The 20672-nt window shown below is 42.3% G+C and overlaps 1 protein-coding gene across 4 annotated transcripts in view; it reads right to left on the reverse strand.

The window, feature by feature from the left end:
• Nucleotides 1–436: 436 nt before the first annotated feature.
• Nucleotides 437–20672, reverse strand: part of Slc16a14 (solute carrier family 16 member 14) — a 30017-nt gene continuing 9781 nt past the window's right edge. For 3 of the 4 annotated variants that reach the window (XM_078018168.1, XM_078018166.1, XM_021727097.3), the window contains 3 exons: nt 16031–16174; nt 13034–14011; nt 437–2995 (listed from right to left, as the gene is read on the reverse strand). In XM_078018168.1, the coding sequence (XP_077874294.1) occupies nt 2844–2995; nt 13034–14011; nt 16031–16174 (1274 nt within the window). In that variant the 3' untranslated portion in view covers nt 437–2843. The remainder of the gene's footprint in view (nt 2996–13033; nt 14012–16030; nt 16175–20672) is intronic. The other variant, XM_040267991.2, reaches the window with a different exon arrangement.

Below are 20672 nucleotides of genomic sequence, written 5' to 3' on the forward strand. Positions count from 1 at the left end.
TGTTTCCAATTTTTTATTTAAAAGAAATAAGGCAAATTATCTTCATTCCTGTCTGTTCATATGTAAGAGATAAAAATTTCAGAAATGAAATAGCTGTGTTTTAAATTTACCATTTGAACAAAGATACTTTTTAATAAGTCTTTGCATGAACCTAAGTTTTTATTCTTTCAAACTTGCTGGAACTTGCTTAACATTATCTATTTTACTTATTTTTCTGTTTTTTAAAAGTTAAATTTAATTTTTTAAACTTACATATAAACAGATTGCACCCAGCAACACCCCAGGTGATTCCTTCCAGAGGTTCTGTGACCAGGTCTGGAGAAGCACAGTTGCAGGTGAAAGAGCCAAACAGATAATTAGTCCTCAGCTTCACTTTAGGAAGGTTCCCATCGAGAACAAAAGAACAGAGATTTTACATGAAAACTCACCAACCACCTTTAATGAGGACAAATTTTATTTAGTTACATGTAAATGAAAGTCACGTGGGCATGTAAGGGGAAAACTATAAAGCACATGAAATAAATATACAATTAACCCTTCAAAGTGTCTTCAAAGAACTGTGTAGAGTAATATCAGTAGGAGAGATTTGCTGTAATTCTTGATTAATATTCTGATATCAACATGAATATTGCAAGCAGGTCTTTCTCCAGTTTTGTAACACGGGAACATCTGCTGCTTTGGTAAGAGTCACCACTTCCATGAATACAGTCAGTTAACCAATGAGTGTGCAAACCGAATGTGAGCAGGTCTAACTTGGAGTAATTGCAGCTGGGTCACTGGATTAAAAAGTTCACAACTTAGAGTGCACCACTCGAAGTGTGAACATCTGGACTTGTGGGCTATAGCACCATTCAGAAGATTTAACACTGCCTCTTGTTATTTAGTGTTGTCAGAAAAATGCAAGTAATGTGGTTTTAAACACACAGCATGTTTTTCAATCTAGTTATCCTAATTTTAGGGTAAATACACATGTACATATATAGCATTGCCTCAGCTTTTATGATTACCAGATCAAAACAGAGAGGATGGGCTTCTGTAACAGCAGCCAAAGCTGTAATAACAAATGGGTGGTGGTGCTAAGCCAAAGAAGGATGGCATGCAAATTGTTAACTATGGTAATTCCCATGCCATTCTCAGATCACTAGAGGGGATATCAAGTGTGTCAGTCAGCCATGCTTTTGCTTCTCCTATTAGCTGCCTTTTGTTATCCCTGTTATTTTGGCGGTACTTTCAGTACATACGCCTCCTGCTAGACATTGGAGTAGGAAATAATGGAGATGAAACCAATGGAAACTTGTCCATTTAATCACTTAACAGCTTGGAGGGTTGGTAGAGCACAACACAACTGCTGGCTAATCAGGCATGGGGTAGCATTCGGTGATTCCAAACTGTAGTCGCATTCCTGTTTCTAATCACCAAGGATAATTGAAAATGGGCTGTATTCATTTTAGAAAAATATGACCCAAGACACTGCCAATGATATTAAAGGACTGTTTTTGTGTGATGAGAAAATTGCGAGTAGAAATTTATTTATTTATGTTTTGCAGTGCTGGGGATCAAACCCAAGGCCTTGTACTTACTAGGCAAGCGCTCTGCCCATAAGGTACACCCCAGCCACAGAAGTAGAAATTTCCATAGTTTTAAGGTATGTGTAAACAAGTAAGGCAGCCAGAAATTTCAAAATGATTCTCGGAAGAAACATTCTGCAGTCTGAAAAATGTTTGGCTTAGAAAAATAGACATCTCAGATAAAGGAGGGCATTATTCATACACAGTCGTGTTGTGTATGAAATCAATGAAGAGAACTATTTTTAAAACTGTGCCCAGTTCAGGCAAGTGAATGATCTACAGATCAGTGAGAGGCACCGGGGACGGCCACTTGTCACCACCACTCCAGCGTCAGGTGCACAATCATCTAGACCAAGGGTGTTCTATTCATCTCCCTCACAACTTGACAGGCTGGTGTTTTGGATTCAGCAGCATGCTTTACAAGTGATCAAATCACCGAGTTTTTATGTTAATCAGCAATTAGTTCTCTATTCTATTTGTTGGGCAGGAGAAACTCAGAAAAAAAGTGTTCAAGGCCACAGGTCATGCTCATAATCTGACAGCCCAGTGATATGAATAAAAGTGCTTGAATCATAGCCCTTGATTCAATGGTTGTGTGCACAAATGCAGCTTCTGCTAAGGAAATCATTCACCGTATCTGCTTGTTGAGGTTCGGCCTTAGGATTCAGCTCATCACCGAACCGTCTTTTAATACTGAATAACTGAATTAGAATTGATGGCCAATGCTGCCTCTTATGGGAAGATTTATAAATTGTACTTCCTTGCTGTAGAATTCATTCTTAAAAATATAAACCGTGTACTAAACTGTATTGGAGCCTGTCTTTGTATTCTACTGGTAGATCAATAACTTCCTATAATTAATTTCTGAATCCAGTCGTATTCTTGGGCTTGAGACCCACCTATCCACACACTTTCTGGAGGCATACGGATGCTTCAGTTACACCTTGCAAAGAAGTAGATGAGTCGAAAAGCTCTTATTCCCTGTCTTCGTATCTAAAATCCTAGTCCCAATGAATGAGAAGAGAGAGTAGTTTTTATGAGGGCATTTGTACCTATTATTCAATAAGCTGTAAACACCATCTTCTTTAAACATATGTAGTCCTTAATACCCTCCAGCAATGCCTGGAAGCAGAGGCAGTGCTACTGGAAAAAAGTAATGACAATGGCATTTACAAAGCTCTTCCCCGCTGTCACAGCTCCTCACAGGCTCCTCACAGCAACCAAGCGAGGTAGGCATGAGTACCACAAATGAAATCCGACTTGAATCACGTGACACTAAGCATGTGCACCATCTATGTATTTTCTTCTGGATTGTTCTATAATTTGAATACATGGTTGGATGAGTAAGAAGAGTATTCCTACCATGTAAAGCAAACCACATATATAGAAGGAAAAATCATATTTTTGTGTGATGTCGAAGATCCACCCTACAAAACAAGAAAAGATCATATTCAGTATAACACAGTTGATAGAATAAAAACTCAAGTACATAAAACAGGCACTTATTTATTGCCACTGCAATAAATATAGGGATTGATTAATTGCTATTATTATTAATTATCATCATCATCATCATTATTTTTGGAGCTAGGTAAGTGCTCCGCTGCTAGGCTACCCACCCTCAGCCCTCACTGAGCCATTTTTAAGAGCTCTCTATACAAGTCAGTCTTTCCAGTGCCTGCGGATGGCTGGGCTTATTGGTTGAATCACTTGGGGACTTGTGGCTGCTGGCCCCTGAGGACAACCCCCTGGCTCGATGCCCTCAGGTGAATCTGCAGCCTGGCCAAAGCCAAGGGTTAAAAGTGAATCTAGAAACATTTTGATCCAAGATGGCGAGCTAGAGGGAGGCTGCATACTGTATCAGTCCATGACCTGGGATTCAAGTAGTGGGACTAATGTTTCTCTGTGAGTGATCAGAGGACCCCCGACAGCTGCTCCCACACAGGACATCTATCTACCAAAGTGAGGCTCCCCCAGTTGCCTCCATCTGGGGTCAACTCTGCAGCCACTGCCATAAAACCTACACATGGTAGCCTGCCTGCACCTGGGACACCACACAGGGTCTGGAGACAGCCCTCAGCCATAACACTGCACACCACAGAGCCACATCTCTGAACACATCGCCCAGCGCTGCCTCCCAGCCCCACCTGACCCCACACCCCATTGCTGCAAGCAGCCACCTCCACCCTGGGTCACCTTCATTGCCATCTTTAGTTGGTGCAACTCCCAGCTTGGTACATCAGCTGGGCAGATACCGAGAGACCCCAACTGCCCTCTGTCCCCGGCAGCTGCTACCCGGCACAGTGACTGCCCAATACAAAACAGCTCTCCGAGACAGGTGCACAGCCCCCAGAGTGCAGCCCACAAGACCTTGGGAGAGAAGGTTCCTGACTGGGAAGTCGAAAGGGAGTGGGTGGGTGAGATACAGTTTAGAAACTAAATTAGAGACCAGGAATTATAAGGTCTACAGGCGATATAAGGAGATAAGACCAGGCACCCACATCTCACGAGTGGGCCCCAAAGGAGATGCTTGGGGTGCAGTCTCTCATTGGGGACAGGCAGGTGCTATACCTCACTTCCAGGAGCCCCACACCCAAGACCAGATCTCTACCCTGATAACCTTCACCAGGATGAGGGTGCAGATACCAGCAAACATCAGACAACCTCCCCTATTGGATGAGAAGGGAAGCAGGAAAGATACTGGCCTCCAACAGAAACAATCCTTGAATCTTCCTTCAAGTTTTTTTCCTTCCCCACTCTATTCTCCCACCTTCACATCCCCAACATTTGTGAAACTAAAGACTTTGCATGAATTAGGGTACTGAGGACTGGGTCGTCTGAATAGTATATTACAGTTGTGTTGTACATTCTTTCATCTCCTATTTTAACATTTTAAAATTTTTCTTAATATTTATGTGTGTTTGTTTTATATACTCTATTGCTTTCCCACTTCTTGTCTCCCCCAAATCACTTCCTCTCTCTTTTCCTGCTACTAACCAACTTCTTTAGCTCCCTCTTTCACAGGTTCCTAAGATCTAATGACTCCATATCCTCACCTCCTACCCACGCAACATCTCATCCTACACTTCACTCCTGGTTCTTTGTCCACCCTCAGAAACTGTAGACCATTTTGCAAACCTACTATTTATATTGTAGATAATAATTGAACCATTTCTGTATATTGTGCCAAAACCGTAAATGTCTTAATAGCAGCTATTTGGATTAAGGGTGTATATTGTTTGTACTGAGATCTGTTTACATTGTTCTCTCCCTCAAAGGAGAGATACTGGAACTCTGCAGGGGCACTATAAGCCTATAGGGTAAAAAACGGTAACACCTCAGCTCCACAGTGCTAGAAGGAAAAACACAAACAACATGAAAAAACAAGGGAAGAAAGTGCCCCAAACAAATCAAGATACTGCATTATTAGAATCCATGGCCAGTACAATAGAAGAAATGACAGAGAAGGAGGTCACGATGTACATAATTAAAATGTTCTGTGAATTAAAGGATGATATAAGAGAGCAAATACAGACAGCAAAAGATCATTTCGATAAAGAGCTACATAAGCAAATACAGGAAGCAAAACATTACTTCAATAGGGCGATAGAGGTTCTGGAAAAAAAAAAAAGAAATCCTTGAAATGAAAGAAACAATAAATCAAATTAAAAGCTCAATACAAATCATCACCAATGGATTAGATCACTTGGAAGACAGGACCAGACAATAAAGACAAAATATATAATCTTGAAAAGAATGTTGACCACACGGTGAAGATGGTAAAAAACCATGAGCAGAACATTCATTAATAATGGGAAGCCTAAAAAGACCAAATTTAAGAATTATTGGGATAGAGGAAGGCATAGTTTGTAAACCAAAGGAATGAATAATCTATTCAGTGAAATAATAGCAGAAAATTTTCCAAATATGAAGAATGAATCAGAGAATCACATACAAGAGGCTTATAGGACACCAAAAGTACAAAATCACAACAGATCCACCCCAAGGCCAATTATAATGAAAATGCCTAGCATATGTTTCAGTAAAATTGAAACAAAAGAAATGATTGAGAAAATTGAGAAAACAAAAAGTTGTTTCTTTGAAGAAATAAATGAGATTGACAAATGCTTAGCCATGTTAATGAAGAGAAGGAGAGAGAAAACTCAAATTACTAACATCTGTGATGAAAAAGGAAATGTCACGATGGACACTATAGAAACACAGAAGATAATTAGAAATTATTTTGAAAATTTGTACTCCAATAAAATAAAAAAATATTGAAGGCACTGACAAATTTCTAGAGTCATGTGATTTGCCCAAACTGAATCAGGATGATATACACAATTTAAACAGATCAATTTCAAGCAGTGAAATAGACGACACCATCGGTAGCCTACCAACCAAGAAAAGCCCAGGACTGGATAGATACACAGCTGAGTTCCACAAGACCTTTAAAGAAGAACTAATATCAATTCTCCTCAAATTATTTTGTGAAATAGAAAAAGAGGGAGCACTTCCAAACTCATTATATGAGGTCAATATCACCCTGATTCCAAAACCAGACAAAGATACATCAAAGAAAGAAAACTTCAGACCAATATCTCTAATGAACATATATGGAAAAATTCTCAACAAAATTCTGGCAAATTGAATCTAAAAACGTGTCAAAAAAATAGTGCACCATGATCAAGTGAGGTTCATCCCAGGGATAAAAGGTTGGTTCAACGTACAGAAATCAATAAATGTAATTCATCACATCAATAGACTTAAACATAAGAATCATATGATCATCTCAATAGATGCAGAAAAAGCAAAGGAGGGAGCATGGAGGTAGGAAAGACAGAATAAGACGGACATCATTACCCCAAGGACATGTACGAAGACACGAATGGTGTGACTTTACTTTGTGTACAAGCAGAGACATGAAAAATTGTGCTCTATATGTGTAATATGAATTGAAATGCATTCTGCTGTCACATATAGCAAATTAGAATAAACAAACAAACAATAGTGAATCTAATGATTTTCTTCTTCACAAGTACAAACTATAAAACTCTCAACACTCTTTGGAAGAAGTGTCTAGGGCATATCAGAAGAGGCAGAAGAGAAGACATTTGAACTTTCATTCATTCTGAAGTATGTGAAGATGAATGAACACCTGTTCCAGAAAGAATCAACATTTCCGGGTTTTACAAAACTCACATTTACAGCTACAAAATTTTAGTTATATTTTTAAATTCTTTTAACATATACATACAAATTTACCTATAAATGGGGCACCATGTAATGTTTTGATAATATAAACATTGTGTAATGTTTAAATATGGATAAATGTATCTCTCCTCAACATTTATTGTTTCTTTGTGGTGAAAACTTTCAAAATCCTTTCTTCTAGCTTTTCAAAATGTACACTACACCATTGTTACCTGTAGCATCCCACTGTGCAAGAGAAAAGCAGAGCTTCTTGCTCCTAACTCCAACTTAGCACCCATTGATCAACCTTTCCTCAACTATTAAACTTTAATATTTAAAGATTTAAAACCTGGAATTGCCAGATACATCTTTAGCTGTTGACTAAAGTATCAGTCCTTTTTGAATACTAACAATATTACAAACTCACATATTCATATAATAATCTTATTAAGCTGCTACTACTATATATTATTACTATGAATTTCTTGGATTCTAAGATATTGATATACCGTTATTTCATTCTCAGGAAGAAAGATACTTGTCAATTCAAATATGGCTCAATGCTTTCTTAGGACTTTTAAAATACATTCTAATTTCAGAGATGCTAAAATGTGAAAAAGAAATGTGTCTTGGAAACCGTGAAATATATATTTTTTTACTTAAGTGATTAAAGCCACTGAGAGTCAGTCTCAAGCCACTGATCTCACAAAGCCAACTATGCAAACTAAGACTTAGCTACACCATAAATTTTACTTGTGGTAAAGCACAAATTTTGATTACTCACTTTTTCCATTTTGGTAATTGTATTGGTTAGCAAAAACTTAAAAAAAAAAAAAAGATAAAGATTTTTTTTTTCAGTGCTGGGGTTGGAACCCAGGGCCTCATGCATGCCAGGCAAGGGCTGTACCACTGAGCCACACTCCCAGCCCCATAAATGATTTAATGACTGAACATACGCTTGGATGCTTTTCAAAAATACCTTTAAAAAGCATCTAATTGGCAAATGTATACATAAGTGCAACGTAACCTTCACCCACCAACAATCAACCACACAAAAGCAATATAGTATAAACCAGTCCCTCGGACGTTTGATAGTTACCTGTATCTGTTTATTGTATCAAGTAAATAATTAATAAGCCTTGATTATCTGCTTACAGGTGTCAGTCAAGGCATCATAAAGAAAAGCAAACAATGCCATTAAAAATACACAATCTTTCTTTTCTTGAGATAAATACTATGAATTCTGGATATATTTTAAAAGCTCATCAAGTTGTTTAATTTGTTATTTGATATAAAAATAGGAAAGAAAAAAATATCACATTCTTCAGATGTGGCTTGGTAAAATACCTTGTCATCTTTCCTTAATCTGCAATCTGAGACAAGAAGAACAAAAAAGATTAAACACATAATCCAAAAATAATGATTCAGCTTCAGAATTGAGTCTGAAAGGCATATAGACATTAGCATAAAAACACACACAACTTCTGCTCCATCGTTACCAGTTGGCAACGGGGGACAACTGAGAATATGGTGAAATGAGTGGGTCACCTGCATGTGAGGCAGAGGGGTCTGTGTCTACAAGGAGAGGATATGATAGGACTACCTGCAATCTACAATCTAGGAAACTCAGGTTGCCGATGTAGCTGGGAGGTAGAGCACATGCTTTGCATGCACAAAGCCCTGGGTTTGGTCCCCAGCACCTCCCCGAAAAAGTCAAAATCTGAGGGTCTCATAGTCTACTCATCCCCGATGAAAGCCGGCCTTGTTGTCTGAGTAGTTAAGTCCTTGCTTTTCCTATGGTCAAGTGATGGAATATGGAAATGATATTTCCAAGTGACAAATACTGACAGCTGAAACAATTTGAACTCTGACTGCTGCTACCATGAACTTCAGAAATAGGACAAAATCCCACCTGGTTGGAAAATGAATTTGTTCTTATTTCAGGCTGTTCATCACCTTTGTTGTTTGAATGGTTGATCATAAGCTCCAGGGTTCTGAGATGTGGCCCCGTCTCCCTCTCCACCCTGCTGCCCTGTGCTTACTCGTCAGCAACAACCACCTGAATTTTGTGGAGTTGCCAATGAATTTCTCTTGGCTCCTTATCTGTACATGTGACCCTTCAGTGGTGGAGAGCAGAAGATTTGCATAAACACCACTACTCTGAAAATATACTAGGATCCCATTCCCTTTGCCCATCCCTCATCTTTTTTTTTCTACAGAATATAGAAAATGTCTGTTAATTATATTACATAATGCTATAGCCTCAAGTTGAATTATTATTATTTTTTTAAATCTTACATTTGTCCCCTCAAACTGTTAGTGTTTGAGAAAGCATCTTTGCATGCCCCAAGTATTAAAACTGTCAGGTTTTTTAAGGTGCACCCAATTTTACCAAACAATGTAACATGGTGCAAATTGTTGGAATAGTCCTCAATTTTATGTTCAATTAATCCCATAGGTTTTCTCCAATCTTCCCTTAGGATTTATTTCTAAATAACACTTTAATATTTCTGCTAATTTTGAACTCAAACTCAGTCAGATGCAAAACAGTACTTATCATGAGCTTTTGCCCCCAGCACACGTGGACACTCATTCCTGGAGAAGATGTGGCCAGCTGTTGGCCTCATTCATCCTCCACCATCTCTTCAGAGGTCATATCTCAGTTCCTTGGTTTGAACTTGGGATTCTGGCAATCCTTATCTGACCATTAATTCAAATCAACAGCTTCAAGATAAAATCTGGTTCCTTGATAAACGTCATTCACTTTTCAGAGGAGAAGCTATAGCTGTTTTTCTTATCAAAAAATGTTCCCAGCTATGGTGTAAAATATTGCAAATGATCATTGAGTTATTAACGACTGCAGGGAGAAGATATGTATAGACCTTTGTTCAGCCAAAGGTGGTGGGCTGAGTTTTGCTTGACTGTATATGCTAGAAACATCTAGAAAGTATCTGCTAACATCACACCTCAAAGGAGATGAAGCGAATGTTCAGCAATATGATAACATGAATTAGATCAAGAAGCTGTCGTTGCCTAATGGCACGGTTGAAATGTCTGTGCAGTATCTTAGACTGTACATTCTTTTCTTAAGTGAAAATGGTGATTGTCTAACATGGTACTAGATTATACCAGAATTTTTAATGCCAGTAGAAAATTCTCCAGGAAGTGGGAAACACTTATTTCTGAACCCATTTAAAAAAAAAAAAAAAGAAAAGAATAATGTGTGAACAAGTAATTTTCCTTGCAGCAAACCCAGCTAAGCAGCAATTTCTGGCCCATTTTGAAGTTCTAGCAAGAATCTAATGTGGTTATTTAGTCACTCATGTCGCCAGTCACCCCGACCCTACGGTGCATAAATGCTGGGTTGGTGTCTCATTGCAACGTCGGCTTCTTGGCCTGAAAAGCCAATGAATTAAACACAGCGCAGTGGCCAGCGAATGCCATTCACCAGTAGGTAGTGCATGGATTCAGTGGGAGGAGAGGAAACCCACAAATCTGAGAAGGAGGTGTTGCTGGCCTAGAGAGCCCATCAGAACACTGGCTCTGGAGCCCCGGCCTGACAATCTGCTGAGCTCTCCTGGGGGTTCTCAACCATGAATATCATGCGTGGTGGAATCACGTGGCAGAACGGAACATATTCTGCTACAGAATCTGCTGCTGGGGAGGAACTGGAAGGAGGACGAGATAAGGCCTGATGACTGGGGGTTGGGCAGAACTCCCTGTCCTCTGCTTGCAACTCCTTTCTTGTCCACAGAAGGTGGCCCTTGGGGATGCGAACATGGAACTGGATAAGGAAAGCATGCCAGCAAGCTTCCGTGCCTCAGCATTGATCATGAATTATGGTGCACCTCATGCTTTGTTGTGGTGCTGCTGTTGACGTGTGAGGGTACAAAAATAAACCCAGACTGACCAGTAGAAACGGAAAGTACCCCTGCATCATGCAAAGAACCACCAACAGCAGTTTCCACTTCCATATAAGATACATCTGAAGGCTCGAGAGTAGAGCAGTTACCATGAACGTCCCTCAGTGGATATTTAACATTCCTGTAGGTGCCCCTGGTTGAATGATCCAACCTCCAATTCCAATTATTTTCTTTTTGCTCTTGAACAGATTTCTGAAAAGTGAAATACTTCAATTTCCAGCTCCCTGCAGTTCTAGCCAACCAGATGTAAGTAAAATTCTGCTAGGACTGAGCCTGCTCTCCTCCTTTCCCCTCTCTGTTACAAATGATGATGTAGTGGCAGGAGTTACAGAAACTATTGTGTGATCATGAGGCAACTAGCATGAGGAAAAGGCCAAGAAGACTGCAGGGACATCATCTCACCTGGACTCTCTATTTCTGGTTATGGAATCCAATTAAATCTCTGTTTAAACTATAGGGGGTTGTAACAATACATTCCTAACTGATTGATAGAGAATTCTGCATGGTAAAATCATGAGCAATTTTAGACCTTTTGGCTGCCGGAATAACTTGTTGCACTGCTGCAGTTGTTCACTGTCACCTAAATATGCTACATCTGCACCTCTGTGCATAGACAGGGAACAGGAGCTCCCGATCCTGGAGGAGCCCTGTAGTCTATGGTTTTCCTGAAGTGATTCTTGGGCCTTCTGTCCTCAGCCACCCAGCTGCCAGTACTGTCAGCTCTGTGAGCCCAAGTCCTCAGACCCCAACTCCAAGGGCGACTTTATTGGCCCAAGCATTCTGCCATCCGGGGGTCGGGGGGCAAAGAGAGGAGGTGACTGGAAAGGCTGGGACGGGGAAGGGAGGGCCTTGTCCTGCACCCAGGGGGTTTCCCCAGACACTGGGAGGAGGTGTTTCTGCCAGAGGATATGAGAATAAAGAGCCTGGAGAGGCTGGACAGGAGGGTGGCTAGGAGAGGGGCACCAAGCAGGGATGCTTTCAGGTCAGCCTGGGACCCTGCCCTGAGCCTCCGGCAGCTCTCACAACCCCAGCCCAGCTGGCCACCCACCACTTCACAGCAGCACCTTCGTGTCGAGGTCTGGTCCCACCAGTCTGCACTTCTGCCTCCTGTTCTTGTCAGAGGATGGACCTTGTCACCTCTGCCCAGCACCTGGAGTCTGGGAGACTGACCACCCGCCCAAGCTTGACTGCCATCTCCACAAGCCCAAGCCCTGCTCGCACAACAGACTCAGGGGGTTCTGGTCCGGACACAGGCTCCTCAGTGTGGTGAGCCTCAGGGCTCCTCTGGTGTGGCCAGAGCAAGGAGCGCGATCGCTGATGAGATGAAGTGAGTGTGTGGGAGAGATGCTACCAGATGGGGTCCACTGTGGCGGGAAGGGAGCACCCACCCCCATAGACGCCCGTGGGCCTTGGAGCTCACGTTTACCACAGGAGTAAGCTGAGGGGGGCCGTTACCCGGATCACCCAGGTAGGCGCCTGGAGTCCCAGCCTCACAGGTGAAAGGAGGAGGCAGGTCCTCAGAATCAGAGGGAGAGATGGAAAGACGGTACGCTGCTGGCTTAGAAGACGAAACAGGGTCCACAAGCCACGGAAGGCAGGTGGCCTCTAGACGCTGGCAAGGGCCAGAGCCCCCAAGGGAACACAGCTCTGCCTGCACCCCGATTTTAGCCCAAGAGACCCACTTTGGTCTCTGACCTCCCCAACAGTAAGACGACGAATCCAAATCATTTGAAACCACTGTGTTTATGGCACTTCATAGAGTTGGGAACTAACCGTGGACAGATCCAACCCATGGATCTACTTGGTGTTTTGGAAATCTAGAAATGCCAACTGAGAGTCCAGACTCCCAGCTCCTCCCGGGGGCAGGGGGGAGGGGAAGGGGGGACCAGTAACAATGTAAGATCTGGCAATAATTTTCAGTGTTTGTCTTTATCTATTTAATTAATCAATTTATTTTGGCAGAGCTGGGGTCTGATCCAGGGCCTGGATCACGCTGGGCAAGCACTCTTCCCCTGAGCTACACCCACAGCTCTCTCAGCACTGCTGGGCCCTAGCAGAGGCCCTCTTCAGAGGACACAGGGACCCTGCTGTATCCCCTGTCACCTTTATTTCCTGGCTCTCCTGGCCTGGCTGACCCATCACACAGCTAAGGATCAGAAGTTCGTCTCCATTCTGCCTGGAAGAGTGGCCTTTAACTTGCTCAAATTCAGTCAGGAGGCAAGAATGGGAAGATACAGGGAGTGGGCTGTACCCACGGGAACTTCCTTCCAACTCCATCTCGGGCTTTATCACCAGTGGAACCCACCTGCCTGCCTGCAAGCACACAGGCCTTAGAGCCGGGGAGCTTACCTGCAAACGGTGGTCCCAGCAAGGCGGAGATGCCGTTAGCACAGATGATGATGCCGTAGGCGTTGGCCAGGTGCTCGATGCCGACCAGGTCCTCGGTCACCACGGGCATTAGGGAGAAATAACCGCTGGAAAACCCGATCAGAGCGCAGATGACAGCCAGGCCGGCGTACGTGTGCATGGATGGCAGAATGAAAATGCTAAGGACGAGGGTGAAGTTGGCCAGTAGGAAGACGTTCCAGACGCTGATGCAGGGCAGGTCGGCCACGGCGCCCAGGACCACTTTCCCAAAGATGTGGACTATGGCTATGATCGAAGTCAGAGGGAAAACATCGTTTTGCTCCGATAAATTATACAAATTGACTATTTCTGGCAGGTGGATAAAAGGAATGACAAAGCTGCTGTAGGCAAACAAAGCCCAGAAAACAAAGGCGACAAACATTCGATTAGTAAAGAGTGACGACGCCCCAAAGTAGCCCGAGTACCAGTCCCTGAAGCCCTTGCGGACTCTCATGGTGAGCTGGCTCACGGTCTTCAGAACCCGGAGGGCACACATGTTCTTCCTGTGCCGGGCCTGACCTGGGCACTCCTGGGCTTGAAGGTCACTGAGGGTCTCCTCGTTCCCGGGCCCACCATCCTTGTCTTCCACTCTGCCCGGCGGCCCAGCTGACTTCACGGACTCCACGGAGCAAGCTGGCAGGACCCGGGGGCCTTTCCCCTCTGGCAGGTTTGTGTCTTTCCCGGGAGAGAGGGGCCTCATGAGCGCACCACACACACACAGGTTTAAGGACACGGCACCCTGGATGAACATGGCGTTCCGCCATCCATACTCAGCACACAGGTACTTCAGCAACACCGTCATCAGGAATGTGCCAAATCCTGTCCCTGTGGTGCTGAGGCCCTGGGCCAGGGCTCGTCTCTTCTGAAAATACCTTCCCACCATGACCACTGCTGGGAGGTAGGCCATCCCACTGCCAAGGCCTGTGGGCGAGAGGGAGGAAAAGCACACCGAGTGGCCCCAGGGACCAGAGCCAGAAGGTCAGCATTTAAAGATCCCCGCTAGCCGACCCGGCAGTGCACACCCGCAATCCCCGCTCTGCAGGCTGGGGCAGGGGGATCGCAGGTCCGGGGCCAGCCTCGCAACTCAGTGAGACTGGGTCAAAATAAAAATAAAAAGGGCTGTACCCTTGGGTTCAATCCCTACAGTTCAAAACAAAACAAAAACAGCTACTTCCTTGCTCCATAAATAGGTGTTCAGCAGATAAATGAATAATGAATGAATGAATGTGCAATAATGTTACTTGAGGATCAGTAAGCCATTAACAGTAATGAATAAAATCCCATTTTAAACACAGTCTGACCATTGAAATCTCTAAATGATGAATAAACCTCAAGCCCCAGCTTTGAAGACAAAGTCAGAGACCATCCAACCAAACACCACCACATCAAGTTCATGTGGGGTCCTGTGAGTCCTCCCAGAGTCCTCCCAGAGACCCCAGTGGGGCTCTCTTTCCTCTCAGTAAAAGGAGCATTGAATCTCCTTATCTAGAACCAAAAAATTCTCAGTGCCGGCTGGCTCTTTTTCATTGGGCTATTATGGGAAAGAATTTCTAAACCACCCATGGAAAACATCTTAAGTTCTGCTGATGTTTTTGTACCAGGGATTGATCCCAGAGGCCTTAACCATGGAACCACATCCTCCACCCTTTATTTTGAGACAGGGTCTTGCTAAGTTGCGTAGGGCCTCACTAAGTTGCTGAAGCTGGCCTTGAACTTGTCATCCTCCTGCCTCAGCCTCCTAAGCCGCTGGGATTACAGGTGTGCACCACCAAGAATTGTTATCAGGTCTTTCACATCAATGGTTTTCAAACTATGCTTCCAAGGATACAAAAGTGGTGTGTGTGTTTGTGTGTGTGTGTGTTTTTTTTTTTTTTTTTGTGTGTAGAAGTAAATTTTAGAGAAATAACTTGGCCATTCATGGAAACAATAGGTTTTTGTGTTCACCCCCCTGCCTCACAAGGCATATACTTAACTTATAATAGAATATTTATATTACACTTAAAGTACATACTTAGATATTAGCTAACATCTGCGGAGCCCTTTCTTATGTGTCAAGCATTGTGCTAAGGGCTTCATACAAATTATCTCATCCACTCCTTTCCATAACCATGTGATCCAAGCGCTCTTCATCTCCCTACTCTGCAAATAAGGAAACTGAAGTATATAAGTAGGTTAAGTAACTGGATCAAAGTCACACAGGGAAGTGGTTAAAAAAAGGTCAGCACTCCAAACTGGAACTTTTCTCTCTCATGCAATGTGTCATTTATTAGGAGCACTTTTGCTCTGGACTCAAAATGTCAGGCTGGACCAGGTTCACAGCTGCGCAAGGAAGTGGCTACTCATCCTGAGAATCCCACTACCTGTGGATAAGGAAATTACGGCTGGGAATACATTTTGCAGAGCGGATATGCAAACCGCATTGCCCAGCAATCAATTTCACCTGCTCCCTGGGTAACGACAGCCTCACGGTGCTCTAGCTTGCTTCTTAAACCCTACATACGTGTGGATTTTATGCTATTTCATTAATTTGAACAGGGCTGAGAGAGTAAAGGATCATTCTGATTCATGCTTGATTCTACAGTTATTAGATGAAAGAAGGTTATTAATTTCCTTAACATTTGTCTATTTATCTAAGCCTGCATTGCTACCCTCCGTTTCCTGTTTTTCACATTAGAAAGGGCTAACATTTAGAACCTCCTATTGGAAACTTGATCTGATTCTATTAGGGAGGCCAGGACAGTTGTTAGGTTGGTTTCCCACACTTATGGTGCATTTATCATCCTACATGAAAAATGGTTTCCTGGAGCGTAGGGTGGGGTGCGGCGGAGAAGACAGAACAGAATGTTTTAATGGTTCTCTTTTCTCCACAATTAAATCCATTGCCAAAATGCCTAGTAAAACATTTAAATCAAATTAAAAACAAAAACAAAATATGCTTACCAGCTGCCACTCCGAAGGTAAAAAAAAGACAATGCACGTTTGTAGCATAGGCGCTCAGCACCCACCCCAGGGAGTTCAGCAGCCCACCGATGATGGCAGTCCGGCGGCACCCACAGGTGTTAATGAACAAGCCGATGAAAGGTCCTGTCACAGAGGGTTGGGAAGGGAATTGACTAGTGGCACTTCATATTCATGCTTTCTTAGTGCATCCTCATGTGAAGACAAAGAATGAAACACTACTAGAGTTGTTAAATAAGAGCATCAAAACACAGCTTTACATACAAAGTCCTCCTAGCACGCAGAGACGGATAGAACTCTATCTCATCCAAGTGCACAACGCTCTAGGTTTTTAAGGTGGACAGACCTGACATAAAGAGACGAATAAACTGCAACAGACATCCTTAACTAGAGGAAGAGGGGTGATATCCAGCCTGTAGATGCGTTTTGATCCCAAATGAGGTTTGAAATACTTGAAATTGGTTGCTAACATCTAAAATTATGAGAATTTGTAAAAAAAAAAAAAATCCAGTGGCAACACATACTACCTTCCCTCACAGCTGAGATCGGCTGGAGCATGTGCCCTGTCTCCCGACCCCCGCTGGGTCACACACCGTCCAGGTGGCAGAAGTCTCCACTCTTCCCTCTGGTCTCACACCTGCTGACCTCCCGCTCCTGCCTCATTTATGCCATTTGTTTGGCCTCTTTATACCACTGTGGTTTTGATGCCAGATCTAAAGGGGGCCCAGGAAAGAGGTTCTCAGAACTCTTGTGCTTCACACAGGGTACCTATGGCCTGCGATCCTGAGGACACCCCAGTGCAGACCATGCTGAAAAGGACTCCCTGTCACCCTTCAGCCCACTCAGTCCCTCCTGACCCTGCCAGCCCAGGTGGACCCACCCGGCCATGCATTTACAACACTGTGTGGAGATTCAGGAATCCACCTGAAGGCACGGCACGGCTTTCTATGAATCACCTCCTCATGGCCTCCTTTACTCTGATGCTCTAATTCTTAACTTTTTTTTTTTCTCCAATTTTGTGGTAATTTCTAATGTCTCTAAAGTCAAATGCTTGACTTGTGTTCTACAATTTCTTGCTCAAATAGTAATTCATACTCAATGTTCAGAACAGATGGTTCATTTATGATTGTTATTACTTATTCTATATGGTTATGAAACTCTATATTCAGATGGGAATATTCCAAATTAAAAACTTTTTAGGCTCTAAGGAGCTTCCCCTTCTAGCCCAAACTAAAGTTTAAAAAACTTTTTCTTTTGTTTTTTTTGGAACTTAGGATTGAACCCAGGTTGCTCTACCACTGAGTGACATCCCCAGCCATTTTTATTTTGAGACAGTTTCTTGCTTTCTTGATAAGTTGCTGAGGCTGGGTTTGAACTTGTGATCCTCCTGCCTCAGTCTCTAGAGATGCTGGAATTACAGGGTTCTGCCACTGCACACAGCCACACTAAAGTAAAAATTTCTTTTAAAGTTCTAACTATCTTCATGCACATATTTGGGTCCACAGTCTGCTAATGAGTTTATTTTGTCTAGTTTTTTTTTTGATTGGTAGTCCTGGGATCAAACCCAGGGTCATGCATGCTAAGCAAACATTCTAAACTGAGCTACACCCCTAGTTCTGTCTAGTGTTTTTGAAAGTGCCTAATCCTGAACATTATGAAGATGAAGATAAAGACTTGTTAATTTAATTGGCCCTGTTGCATTACAGAAAATAGTACAGTAGATTATACCTCTCAGAATGATTTAATATATTTTATATAAACATAATGTATGCTATATATTAAAATATGCAGATCATGTAAAATGTAAAATAAACTCATTTGTACAAACATCTGATGGAATTGTTGGGGTAAGTGAAATCAGACACCATGAGTTGAAGAGGTTACTTTGACTTCTTTTTCTTTATTTCTAAACCACTGGTTACTTGACCATGCCAAACTTGGATGAGTGGGTAAAAAAGAAAAAAATGCATGACTCATGGGTTAGCTGTCAACAGCCCTTTTAAGATACGAAAGGTCAACAGGTCACAGTGCAGCAGCACAGTATTTTCCACATTACAGAATGGGGCCCAGAAGCAAGTGTTTCCCAGATACTGTATGTTTATGAAACAGTGCACGAAGGAGACATTTGAGGGGGCGATGAAAAAGGAGGAAATCCCCCAAGTCAGTGCAAATATTCACATCTGGAGGAATTTATAAGCCAGACAGAAAGTATTAACTCCTTTACTGATAAAAATATTAAGTTAATAACAATTGATAACATTAAGTGGATAACAGTCTGGCTTTCTAGTTGAGTAGAGTCAGAGCAGAAATGCTGTCAATTCTCCATAGTTATGAAATGTAGACTTAAAAAAAACAAAAAAGGGATTCATCCAGGTGGTGTATGTCTGTAATCCAGCTACTCGAGAGGCAGAGGCAGGAAGACTGTAAATTCAAAGCCAATCTGGGAAACTTAGCAAGACCCTATCTCAAAATAAGAAATAGAAAATCTGAGGATGTAGCGCAACGGTAAAGAGTCCCCGGGTCCAATCCCCAGTGCCCAAAACAACAAGAGCAATGACAACTTGAAAATAAAAATAAATGAATTTTAAAAATTAAAAAATGGAATTTGAACCTAAACCCAAGCTTTCTGACTCAGTTTCATTATTTAAATATTGCTCATGGTCCAGTCAGCATCACCAAGATCCAATTGCCACTGCCTCAAAATAAAAAAGGAGAAAAACTCCCTGCACGCTCTGCAGAGAGAGGGAGCAATAACGTTGGGACACAGCCCTTGGAAGAGTAATTTGGTGTTTGGAATGGGATTAGGCACACCATCAGACTTCTTCCTTTTCAGGAGTCCTGGACCACTTCCTGCATCACACAGTGCCATTGCTGCAGGAAATCCCTCAGGAAGTCAGCCTGCTTTGCCTGCTGCAGCATCTGATGGCTGGAGAAAGTTCAAGGCCAGCGGAGTCTTGCCAGGGGGAAGGGAGCAGGGTAAAGAGTTAGGAGCCTCTAAACCAATGACCATCTGCGTTGGCTCAACACTGGACTCACCTCTCATGCCCAGAGCCCATCCCACGGGATTCTGTTTAATGGTCCAGGTGCAGCCTGAGCATCGGGATTTTTAAAAGCTCCCCAGATCGTTCTGTTATGCAGCCAAGATTGACAACTGCAGCTCTAAATCTGCTAAGCAAGTAAATTGTCTCTGAAGCCTGAGGATTCCCCACCGGGAATTATTCAAAGAGCTGTCATCACAAAGCTGTTCTAGTTAAGAAGGAGGCGATTACCTTTCTTTAAAAGTTGGGACCTCCTGCAGGACACTGGCAAATCCATGCTTGTAAGAAGGAAATGATACATATTTGTTGGATTTGCCATATGCAAATTGTTGCAACAAAATTCATGATTTTTTTTCTTTTTTAATTTAAAAGAGGTGCCAGGCGCAGGAAGGCACATGTGTATGCCCAGCAACTCAGGAGACTGAGGCAGGAGGGTGCAAGTTTGAGGCCAGCCTGGCATAAATGAATGAGACCTATCTCAAAATATAAAATTTCATAAAGGGCTTGGGATGTATCTCAATGGTTGAGGGCCCCCTGGGTCACTTCCCAGTACCAAGAAAGAAAGAAAGGAAAAAAAAAAAAAAAGAGGTAACCAAAATGTGTTCACAATGATTTGAAAATGAAAACAATTTACACTTATTCATATCCAATATCTTTTCAGTTCTCACTTGATGTAGCAGCACTGGAGCCCAACAGACTAGGTTTGAAGCTTGGGAGAGTTACTCAGTGTTTAAGCATTACATGATCTTCCCTTCTCAGAGAAGAAGGTTGGCCTCCAGTGTTATAGAATGAATGAGATGGTCTATATAAAATGTCCTTGGTATGCAGTAGGTGCTAAATAAAGGGGAATTATTATGTAGTTTCTGGTTTGCAAAGGTTCCCTCACATTGTTCAACATATCTGCAGCCACCGTGTGTTAGGAAGCTTGGGATAATAGACAGCAATTTAACAGACAGGGTCTGACTTCAATCTTGTATTCCTTCTGTCTCAGCCTCCCAGGTTGCTGGAATTACAGAGGGGCACCACCATGCCAGTCTTGCCTCAATTTTTCATATGACAAACAGTCCTAGTTTTAACAAGATGAATGCAGAATTAAAGGTATCAGTCGATAATGTTACATATAAAAATGATTTATAAATATTAAATTAACTAATTTATTTTTTTTGCAGTCCCCAAAATTGAACCTAGTGGTACTCATCACTGAACTACATCCCCAGCCCTTTCTATTTTTTTTTTTTTGAGACGGGGTCTTGCTAAGTTGTTGAGGCTGGCCTCCAACATGGAATCTTCCTGATTCAGCCTCCTGAGTTATTTGAATTACAGGCATTATTTTACTTTTAGGTGAAACACCTGAAAATGTTCAGGTACAATGATAATTACCTCAAAGGATTCACAAAATTAAATAGAATTAAATACAATTAAATGAGCTAATGTAAGGAATAGCACTTGGTGTGTATGATGGATGCTTATTAAATATTAGTTGATGGTAAAAGTCATTCGATTTTCAAACTAAAACACAATAGCCATAATAGCATTGTATTTATAATAACTTCCTGGGTTAGTAGCTCCAACTATGTAAGATTTGT

The sequence above is a fragment of the Ictidomys tridecemlineatus genome, chromosome 7 (genome assembly GCF_052094955.1).
Source record: "Ictidomys tridecemlineatus isolate mIctTri1 chromosome 7, mIctTri1.hap1, whole genome shotgun sequence".
Taxonomy (NCBI): Eukaryota; Metazoa; Chordata; class Mammalia; order Rodentia; family Sciuridae; genus Ictidomys; species Ictidomys tridecemlineatus.